This window comes from Thecamonas trahens (assembly GCF_000142905.1).
Source record: "Thecamonas trahens ATCC 50062 unplaced genomic scaffold supercont1.19, whole genome shotgun sequence".
Lineage (NCBI taxonomy): Eukaryota > Apusomonadida > Apusomonadidae > Thecamonas > Thecamonas trahens.
Window position 1 is genome coordinate 293809 of NW_013657661.1, and position 10190 is coordinate 303998.

General features: G+C 65.8%; 4 protein-coding genes across 4 annotated transcripts; 1 reads left to right on the forward strand and 3 right to left on the reverse strand.

The window, feature by feature from the left end:
• Positions 1-257: 257 nt before the first annotated feature.
• AMSG_04908 (GU4 nucleic-binding protein) lies at positions 258-1621 on the reverse strand. The gene is made up of 2 exons (XM_013903121.1): positions 1484-1621; positions 258-1344 (listed from the first exon to the last, which is right to left on the reverse strand). Exons 1-2 carry the CDS (start codon positions 1574-1576, stop codon positions 310-312), a joined length of 1128 nt encoding a protein of 375 aa, XP_013758575.1. The 5' UTR covers positions 1577-1621; the 3' UTR covers positions 258-309.
• Positions 1622-1668: 47 nt separating this feature from the next.
• AMSG_04909 (uncharacterized protein) lies at positions 1669-6517 on the reverse strand (the record flags this gene model as incomplete). Its single annotated transcript, XM_013903122.1, has 5 exons — positions 1669-2655; positions 2679-2999; positions 3026-4009; positions 4054-5876; positions 6238-6517. 5 exons carry the CDS (start codon positions 6515-6517, stop codon positions 1711-1713), a joined length of 4353 nt encoding a protein of 1450 aa, XP_013758576.1. The 3' UTR covers positions 1669-1710.
• Positions 6518-7021: 504 nt separating this feature from the next.
• AMSG_04910 (uncharacterized protein) lies at positions 7022-8588 on the forward strand (the record flags this gene model as incomplete). The annotated part of the gene is made up of 3 exons (XM_013903123.1): positions 7022-7136; positions 7272-8549; positions 8584-8588. The coding sequence occupies 3 exons, from the start codon at positions 7022-7024 to the stop codon at positions 8586-8588; spliced, it is 1398 nt and encodes a 465-aa protein (XP_013758577.1).
• A 111-nt stretch (positions 8589-8699) lies between these two features.
• On the reverse strand, positions 8700-9792 carry AMSG_04911 (carrier protein). Its single transcript, XM_013903124.1, has one exon. The coding sequence runs from the start codon at positions 9765-9767 to the stop codon at positions 8715-8717; it is 1053 nt and encodes a 350-aa protein (XP_013758578.1). The 5' UTR covers positions 9768-9792; the 3' UTR covers positions 8700-8714.
• Positions 9793-10190: the final 398 nt, after the last annotated feature.

Sequence of the window (10190 nt, forward strand, 5' to 3'; positions counted from 1 at the left end):
AGGAGCACACAATCAGATCGGGGGGGGGGTGGGAGGGATGGAGTTTGGGGGAGGGGGAAGGGGGGGGAGGGGGAGGGGGGGGGGGAGGGGGGGGAGGGGGGATGGGGATGGGGGGAGGGCAGGCGGGAAGGTGAGGTGAGGAGAGGAAAAAACGTCATGTTGGCGTCACGGTGGAAGCGATGACGACGCGCCAATGGCTTGGCCGCTATGAGGCGTGACTGGTGTCATGTGATGCATGGGATGACTTGTGTTGGGGGTGGATGTCAACCTTTTGTGTTACAGTGGCCCCATCAATGTGGAATTGCTGCTCTACGAGAGGTGGGTGGAGCCGGCGAGCGAGTCGACGACGAGCTGGGCGCCAGACTCGGTGAGGAGGCGGTTGCCCTTGTAGGTGGCGACAAGGTCGGCGGTGATGGCCAGGTCTGCGGTGGCTGCGGTGAAGAACTTGGACTTTTTGACAACCTTGACGGGCTCGCCGAGGGTGAGGCCCTCGACCAGGATGCGCTCGCCAGGAGTGGCGGTTGCGGGCGGCTTGACGAGCTCGACAACGGTGTGGTCGTCGTTGGACGCGCAGAGGACCATGGCGTAGGACATGATGCCGACCAGCTTGGACGGCTTGAGGTTGCACACGCACACCACGGTGGCGCCAATCATCTGCTCAAGCGGAATAAAGTCGACCAGGCCCGAGATAACCGTCCGCGGCTCGTCCTCACCGACGTCGATCTTCTCGAGGTAGAGCTTGTCGGCATCGGGGTGCTTGATGCACTCGACAATGCGGCCAACCCGGAGCTCGATGCGCTCGATGGCATGCTCGGGCCCAGTGGCGTTGCCCTTCTTACCGCCGTCGCCGCCCTTCTTGCCGCCCTTCTTGCCGCCCTTCTTGCCGCCCTTCTTGCCGCTCTCGGGCGCACCGCCCACAACCTTGACCGGCAGCGACGGCAGCGGAGTGGCGACGTTGATGGCAATGGTGGGCACGGCATCCGAGGCGAGCATGGCCGGCGTGTGCTGGATGAAATCGAACCAGCGGGTGAGGTTGGCCTTGGCCCGCATGCCGGCAGCATCGAGGACCGACTCGCACGAGGGGTCGTAGAGCGGGAAGACCTTGGCAAAGTAGACCAGATCAGCCAGAGTCAGCGAGGTACCCACCAGGTAGTTGGCCATGGCCAGTTCGTCGTTGATCTCGTCGGCCGAGGCAAGAGGCGCCGCATCGGCTGCCTCAGCCTCACAAGCGGCATGGACCGAAGCAAGGACCTTGGACACAGCATGTCGGTTGGACTTGGACGTTCCCAGCAGAGTGTTCATTCCGGCCGTGCCCACGTCGTCCTCGAGCGTCGCTGTCGACTTCTACGGGCGTTGGGGGGGGGGGAGGGGGGGGGGGTGGAGGGAGGGGGTGGAGTGGGGGGGGGGGTATGGCCAAGGGAAGGCGACAAGGAGGGAGGAAGGGGACGGGGGAGGGAGGGGGCGGGCGGGGAGGGGGGCGTACGATGGCGTTGTCGCCATTGCCAGCGCCGGAGATGTAGGCGTTGATGACGGTGAGGAGGAAGGTCGGAAAGTCGGTCGAAGCAGTCGAAGACATAGTTGCGTGCGGTGGGAGGGAGGGGGGAGAGGAGTGGTGGCCGGGATGAAATGGTGGGGGGGGGGGAAGGACGGGCACACAAGCACCGACCATCCAAGGATGCTGTTCAATGAGGGGGAGGGGGGGGTCTCCTACTACGTGCGACGCTTCCACATCAAATCGCCGTCGACATCGACGCCGGCTGCAAGCATCGAGACGACAGCAGACTCAGAGGCGGAGAGGACGCCGACCACCGAGTTGGAGAGCGAGGTGGCGCAGTCGACAACGACGCCGAGAGCGTCCGAGTCGGCACCATCATCGAATGACATCCGCACACGCGCCATCATCTTGAGCTGGGTCGAGATGGCCGGAATAGCTTCCGTCAAAGTCCGCAGATCGCCTTGCAGCACCCGATCCGGGCACCGCGAGCTGAGTGTGTTCGAAATGTCCGCCAACTGACCGGCAAGCGTCACAATCTCTCCGGCGGCAGCCACCACACCCTCCTTATTGCGCGCGCGCATCGCCGCAGACATGGCTGCAAGAAGCTCTGCCACCTGCTCCGCCAGCGAAAGCATCCGGTTGCCCTCGGCGTTCCACTTGGCTGTCGCACGCGACACAGCACGCGCCGCAGAGTCCAGGCCCTGGCCCGCCGTTGCCTCGGCCGAGCCATCCGCCGCTGCTGCCGCCGCCTCCGCCGCTTCGGCCTCTGCCGCCGCTGCTGCTGCTGCTGCCGCCGCCGCCGCCGCTGCAGACTCGGCGGTCGGCGGCACGTGTGAAAGCTGCGACATCGGCCGCCCAGAAAGAGCGGCGAGGATGTTGTCTGAGAGCGCGTCGGCACGGGCGACCTCGGCCGCCAGCCGGGCGCTGTGGGCTCCGCCAGAGCGCAGATCAGCATCCAGCACGTCACGGAGCAGGCCCTGCTGCTGCTGAAGCTCGGTCGCTTCCTCGATGACAAATCGGACTCGGGCCTCGTCGGTCTCGTCGGCAATGCCACGGCCAACAGCAACAAGCCGGAGCGACTGTGACTCGGACTGGTCCATAAACGCACGCGCAGAGTCGGCGTCATGATCGCCCGCCGCCCCGCGCATCAGCGCCCGCGTCTTTTGCCCTGTGCTACCAGCACTGCCGCCTCTGTTTGCGGGGCGAGCCGGCCTGCCAGCGCCGCCTGAGCCGCTGCGATCTCGGCCTTGGCCAGCTGGACCCCAACCGCCACTCCGGCCGGGTCGCCCTTAGCCACCAGCCGCTCCAGCGATGTCGTCGCCGGCCCAAGGTTGTCAAAGTGCGAGTGCGCCGCCTTGGCCGAGACTGGATCCGCAAGCATGTCCGCCGCCTCGTGTCCGGCCCGTGCCAGCGCCTCGTGCACAGCCTTGACCTGCACCATGAGCGCAGCAGCCTCGGCGGCAGAGTTGGCTGCCATCGCCTGGTTGAGGGCGTCCATGAGGTGCTTGGACGCGGCCGCGATTTTTCCACCAGCGAAAACGGCGACTCGGTGCCGGCGGTCACGCCGACCGCCACCTCGCCCATCGCTCGCGCCGCCGCTGTGATCGAGTCCAGCGCCGCAGGTTGGTTGTCGCCCACCGCCCGCATGGCGGCGGCCTCAATCGGCTTCTTCAGTCCGCTCATCACCATCGATGCCGTCTGTGCGTCCATCGGCCGCGCTGTCGCCTGGGACACCTGCCCAGCAAGTGAAGCCAGCAGCTCGTGCAAGCCAGTTGCGCGCGCGACCTGGGAGTGGACCTCGGCCCGCGACGCAGCATCGCCGTTGGCGGCACGCGCCGCCGCTAGCCTCGCGCTCCGCAGCGCAGCATCCGACTCTGCCGCAAGATGAGCAGCAAGAATTGCCGCCGGTGAGTCACTGTCCATAACCTTGCCGAGCGCAAGCGAGGCAGCCAGAGCTTCTGCCACAGCCTTCTTAACCGCAGCTGCCAGATCGGCCGCGTTAGCCGGTGTGAGCGCGTCTGTGAGCCCAGCAAGCGCGTCCTGCAGTCGGTCGGCAGCTCCCAGCAGCGCCGCAAGGTCAATCGGGTCCATGCCAGGCACCGCGCCGAGGCGCGCGGCATCCAGCTGCTCCTGAAGCGCCGCCGCAAGAAGCGCCACCTGCGCCGCTGTGCCAGCACCATCGCCGGCATTTGCCGCTGCCACCGCGGCAGTTCCGGCACGCAGCGCGTCCTGCTCGGCAGTGGCCGGTCCACGAAGAGCAGCAATCTTGGCAGCAAGCGGCGGCGAAACTCCGGGCGGGCTTGCCGATGCGTCTGCCTCGGCCGCCGTCGACAGCCCGTCCAGCGCGTTGTGGATGGCTGCGGCCCGCGGCGCGTTGCCGTCAGTTGCCGCCGCATCCGCGACCTTTGCGTACGCATCCGACGCAACCGCGGCGGCTCGGGCAGCGTCGGCCGGACGGCCGCCGTTGACGGCGTCGACCAAGGTCTCCAGCGCACCGCGTCCGCGAGCTTCGACCTCAGACGCTGGGCGCCGTCGCCGCGGTCAAGTGCGTCAAGCACGCCGCCAATTTCGTCGAGATCAGCCTTGGTGCCGGCGACAGCCTCGCCGAGGCGGGCTTTGGCGTCAGCGTCGGTTGCGTCCTTGGCCAGGTCAACGCCGGCCTCAACCGCGGTCAGGGTGTCGTTTCCGAGCTTTTTGGCGGCCACACGAAGAGTCGCACCCATCTGAGGATCATGGATGCGCTCGGCAAGAGCCTCTGCGCCAGCGAGGACCTTGGCGGACGCATCCCGAAGCGCCTTGGCCGCCGGCACAAAGCGAGCCATGTCGCCGGCACGCGCGGCGTCGTACATGTCGCGGATGGCTGGCGGAACAGCGGCCAGATCGTCGCGGAGCTGGCTTGCCATGCCATCGCGGAGCAGCGCATTGATGTTGTCGGCCTCGTCGCCGCCAACCTTGCGCAGGTTGCGGAGGACACGAAGGAACTCGGGTTCATCGACGGCGCGGCGGGCGGCGTCATCAAACTCGTTGCCCACCTTCCGCAGCCGCCCTAGCGCACCATCCAGCTCGTTCTGAGACGCTTCGTCGGGAAGATACTTGCGGTTCGCGCGAGCGGCATCGATAAGGTCGCGGATGTCCTGCGAGAGACCGCCAAGCTCCTCGTTGACGGCAGCGGCGTCACCAGCGGCGGCCTTGTCCTCGACTGCCTTCATACGGAGGCGGAGCTTGGCAGCAGCAGCCGCACCCGGCGCGGTGAGGCCAAGCCCGGCGGCCTCAAGGTTGTCGAGGATCGAGCCCAGCTCGGCGTGCGAGTACGGCTTGTTGGGATCAAGCGCAGGGTAGGCCGACTCGACGGCCTTGGCGCCATCAACGAGGCGAGCGGCCTTGGTCTTGTCCGGCTCGTGCATGGCAACAGTCTTGGCCATGGCGGCCTGGCGCTTGTACGCCGCGCGGGTCTTGGCGGCGCGGGCCTGTTGGGCAGCATCGAGCGGCTTGCGGCTACCGCCGTCGGAGGCCGGATCAGCGTCAAAGTCGCGAAGGACCGAGCCGACACCCGGCGACACGCCGCGCATGTCATCCATGGCAGCACGAGCCGAGTCAGACTGGTCGGCAAGGTCATTCTCCGACGCCGCCGTAATCTCCAGCGCCTCCGACCGCTTGCGCATCGACTCACGCCCACGGCGCGCCCGCGCAGACCGAGCCTGGGCTTGCTGTGATGCCTTGGCCTGCTCGGCCGCCAACCGACGGGCCTCGTCCTCTTCGGCGCGCTTGGCGGCAGCCTTCTTGTCCTCATACGCCGCCCGGACAGCTGAGGCTGCAGCACGGTGGTCAGCGCAGTAGAACGCCGGCGACGGCCCATCCGGATCGTTGTAGGCCTCGTCACAGATGTCGGGGTACAGATAGTAGCCGGTGCCGGCAAGCGGGACCGAGCACATGCAGCACGAGAAGCAGCGGACGTGGAAAAATGCCCCCTCGGCCTTGATCACTGGGTCGATGCCGAGCGCGGCCGAGCAGACCGGGCACGGATCCGCCGGCGAGTACGTGAGCGACGCGGTGCTTCCGCCGTCCTTGGAAGCGTCAAACTCAGAGGCGAGAATGATGTGGACAGTGAGCTCGCCACCGTCAGCCGCGTCCGCACCGGCACCGGCGCCGGCGCCTGGCTCAACAAGCGCCACACCGACCTGGGTGTAGCGGTCCGAGAGCAGGGCAGTCAGCGCCGATGGCGACTCGGCAGCCAGCAGGGCAAGATGGTGGTTTGCCTGGTTGGCGCGCGTAGTGAGCACGTGCTCGGTGACTGGCCCCGTTACAGCACCAAACTTGGAGATGGCCAACTCTAGCGGCAACGAGTCGTCTGACACCCGTGTGGCAGCAACAGCGCAGAGATCTGGTATCGGAGCATTGGGACAACGAAGAGTGGAGGCGATCGTAACAGCGGTCAGCGGTGAGCATAAGGGTAAGGATGAGATGAGTACGTAAGCGAGTGTGATGGTGAGTGGGTGGGTGGGTGGATGGGTGGGGAGGGTGGGGGGGGTGGGGGGGTGGGGAGGGTGACTGACTGCGGGGGAGGGAGGGGGAGGGGGAGGGGGAGTGCTCTTCATCCACGCACCGTGGCCATGCAGGTTTTCGCCCATTTTTCGCCGGAAACCTGACGGACGCACGAGGGGGGGGGGGGGGGAGGGGGGAGGGGAGAAGGGGGAGGGGAGGGGGGCACAGGAGGAGAGCAGGACATGGGAGAAGCTACATACCGGACTCTACACGAAGAGCATGTGTCGGTTGCGCAGAACGGAGAGTGCGGATGGCGACAGTGGCCTTGGTGGCCAGGTCGGTGGCGGCAAAGGCAGGAAAGCCAGTTAGGCGGACAGCAGCCGAGGCAGGCGTCCAGCCGTCCACCAGGGCAGAGAGCTCGGCTTCAAAGCCAGCTGGCGCAGTGCGGAGCGAGTCAACAGCCGTACTGAATGCTCCGCGGTAGGAGACTTCTCCCGCAGGCCCACCGGCTTTGGGAACCGTTCCCGATGTGCTCGCCATGCTGTGATGATCGAGAGATGTGGTCAGACAGGCACGCCACGTCTCCCTCGTCACCGCTTTCTTCTGCCAGTCCGTCTGTCTGCTGACGGTCATGATGTGATCGATCCATCGACCCTACAGTCCGGACCGAGTCAAACGGGTCCGATCGGTGGTCCACATAGCACCATCACAAGCTGCCATCGATCCGCACGACTGTGCGCAGAGCGACTGGAACAGGGGAGGTGGGGGGTGGGGAAGATCATGCGATCCACGACGTCGACTCAACCGATACAAACTTCTACACACACACACACACACACACGCACACATTGATTTCTTAGCTATCTCCCCGATCTCCCGACGTAGTACATGGTCCGGAGCATGTTGACGTCACACGCATTCTCCATTCTTCACACGAAGAACCATTCGAATCACGGCAGTGAACAGTGATCATGCATGACTCCGACTGGATGCGGCGTCCCAACGTCATCCACATCTCTCTCTCTCGCACAGGGTGAGCAAGGGATGAAGGCACAGCTTGTGCATGCAGAGGTGCGCGAGAGTCTTATTCATCGCCGCCGGTTCCAGCATCTGGCGACGTGGCAGCGGCAGCGGGAGGCGGCGGCGAGCAGCAAGGCTGGTGACGTCGGACGACGGGGACGCGGGCCGGGACGGGGACGGGGACGGGGACGGGGACGGCGACACACCACATGGGCAGCGTTTCCGGTGGGGAGTGCTGGCGGGAGGAGGGAGGAGGGAGGCGGACGGACAACAGGGGTTGCGTGTGTTCCGCTGCATGAGCCTCAACCGCCGCATGAGGCGCTCGCCCTCGCTACCGCCCGCTCGTCTCATGTCCTCTCGTTGGAGGCGGCCGACCCACCGCTGGCTCGCCTCGCCGAGGTTCATCCGGACGGCGTCTCGTTTGTGGCACTACCGTTTGCGGGCTCCCCACCGGCGGTGTGGGCGGTCGATCCACCAGCTCGGGTGGTCGCCGGCCTAGGCTGGGCGCCACGCCATCGCATCTTTGCCCTCCGCCTTGCGCTCGGTCCGGCCAAGCCCGATCGCATCGTGTTTCTCGACGGTTTGGCCGGCACCGAGCTGGCGCATGTCGAGCTGCCGGCGCAGATGGGCGAGGTCAGCTCCGGAAATGTGGTGGTGGCTGACGGGTTTGTTGCCGCAGGCTGGCTTGCTGACGATGTCTTTGCCATCGTTCTTACCTCTGGCTACCGGGTTGTTACTTGGGTTGATGGTGCTGGTGAGCCAGCACTGGCTGGCGTGGCCGATGTGCCGGACGTCGCGCTGGTGAAAGCGCTGGAAGGGATCAGCGACGTGAACTTTGACGTGCTGCCTGCAGCTGTGATGACGCGGGCGGGCGCAGCGGTGCTCGTCATTCCTCTGGTGGCCACACCGGTCCCGGTCTCGCTCCTTCCGCTCGCTGGCGCCTCGCTCACCTCGCCGAGTTTGAACGTGCTCGAGACCACGCTCGAGCTGAGCGGGACAAGCGCCACCGTCGGCTCGGGTCTTCCGTCGCTCTTTGACATCCATGGGACTGGCGCATCGGCGGCAAGGAGCGGGCCGAGCCTTCCTCCGCCGCACATCCTCGACTCTGGCTTTGCGCTCCTTGCACTCTCGGCCAAGGACGACGGCGACGGCGGAGTCCGACTCGAGCTCTCGCACCTCGAGGCTTGTGCGGCGAGCATCTTGGAATCGGGCTTGGTGCCAGTGGCCCTGACGCCGCTGTGGGGCGGAAAGGCGCTGGTGCACAACGCGGGGCCGCAGGCGGTTGTTGTCGACGTCTGGACCGGCGAGCTTGAGCCGCTGAGCCTCGAGCCGCCGGTTCATCCGAGCAGCGTCATCTTGGGCAGCTCGGCCGAGGCCAAGGCGGAGCTCGGCTACCTGCTTGTCGGCGTGCCGGCTACGTCGAACGGTGGCGAGCCGTTTGCGCGGCTATCGACGGCGACGCTCTTTGAAGAGCTATGCGTGTACGTGGTGGAGAAGAACGGCGACGCGAGGAGCGAGCAGGAGACCAGCGACGGCAGCGATGACGAGGCGAGTAGCAAGGCAAGGGATGGCGAGGTCGAGCCGAGCCTAGGCGAGCTGAGCGCGCAGATTGCGGCATTGGCTGGCGTTGTGGCTGACGGGTTTGGGCGTATGGAGGCTGGGATGGCGGCACTGGCTGCGCGGGTGGCAAGTATGGAAGAGCGCGTGGAAGAGGCCTTTAGTGAGGCTGAATGTTGAGGACGTCGCGGAGGTAGTTGTAGACGGCAAACTGGATGGCGGCGCCTGGGAGGCAGCGAATGGCATTGACGCCCATGCCGTTGGTAAAGGCCTTTGCACCCTCGTGCTTGGCGATGTGGCGGATGCAGGCCATAGTCGACGGGTACAGCGGCTGGGCGCCGCCCATGCCCGACAGCTGCATGCGCCGACGAACGACGTCGCCTGGAAAGGTGACCGACTGGGCAATGAGGCCTGCGCCAGCGCCACAGAGCAGATTGCCGACGACCGAGGCCGAGCCGGGGCCTGCGTCGAGCCACGACTTGAGCTGGCCAAAGATGCCCATCTGCAGGCCGACGTACGGGGTAGCGGAGACGATGGTAGGGAGGAAGCCCTTGTAGAGAGCAGCGAAGCCCTCTGAGCGAATGGTCTCTGTAGCGCAGTGGACGATTCCCTTGTAGTGGCCGAGCGAGGCCGGCATGGTGAGGCGGGCGCGGACAGTGTCGATGGGATGGGTGATCGAGGTCTGGACGAGGCCAGCGAGCGAGCCCGAGGCGACGAGGGTGGCGAACGAGGGCTTTGAGCCATCTGTAGGGCTGAACATGGCCTTGAACTCGTCATTGAGGGTAAACTTGAGCGCGTAGACGGGAATGACTCTCACCACGTTGGCGCCGTTGCCGCGGAACAGCCCGCGCACGCCCTCCTCACGAAAGAGACGGACCAGAGTGGGGATGACCCCGTCGTACATGGCAGGAGCCGCCGCCCCCGCCCGAGCCCCTGCCGCCGCCCCCGCCGCAGAAGTAGTCCCAGCCTCAGCCCCAGCCGCCGCCGTAAGCCCGGCCGTAGCCCCAGCTCCCGCCACCCGGGCCATGCCCTGGACCTGGAAGATGATCTTGACCCGCTCGAGCGGGGCGACACAGGTCTTGGTCACGGCGCCTGCGCCTGCACCGGCCAGCAGCAGGCGCAAGGCAGTTTCTGAAGCACTCATAACCTCTTTCTTCTCTACCTCATCATTGCTAGCTACAAGCGGAATAGCCTGTGGCGGAGGGGTAGCCATCCACACACCCCACGCAGCGTGTGTGTTGTGACGCAAGAGCAGCGTGGCCCGCTCTCCGCTCAACACCCGCCCAAAGAGACCTTTGTTTTTGGCTCGGCAGTGCTGCCGCTTTCCCGCTGCCGCACAGAGCACGGCTTCCTCGCTCGGCAGCTTCCAATCGAAAGCTGCGATCACACCGTGAAGCGTCGTTTCTTCTCCTTCTACACCCTTTCCCCTCCCCCCTCCCCCCCCTCCCTTTCCTTCCCCTGATCCCGTTCTCCCCCGGCTGCCTCCCTCTGTCTGTGTGCGCAACAGTGGCACGTGCGATATGCGACCGATGACACTTTATTGGTGTGACAATGGTCATCATAGATGATCATCATATCTCCTTGCCCAGTTGTTGCGCTCCTGCATCCACCAACCACTTTGCAACGCTCAGGATTC

What these genes read in the sequence shown, in the direction of transcription:
- AMSG_04908 (XM_013903121.1), bottom strand. Translation starts at nt 1,576, where the DNA reads ATGTCTTCGACTGCTTCGACCGACTTTCCGACCTTCCTCCTCACCGTC. An exon ending in GCAATGGCGACAACGCCATC is followed by an intron (nt 1,345 to 1,483) that starts GTACGCCCCCCT and finishes CAACGCCCGTAG; the next exon opens with AAGTCGACAGCGACGCTCGA.
- AMSG_04911 (XM_013903124.1), bottom strand. Translation starts at nt 9,767, where the DNA reads ATGGCTACCCCTCCGCCACAGGCTATTCCGCTTGTAGCTAGCAATGAT.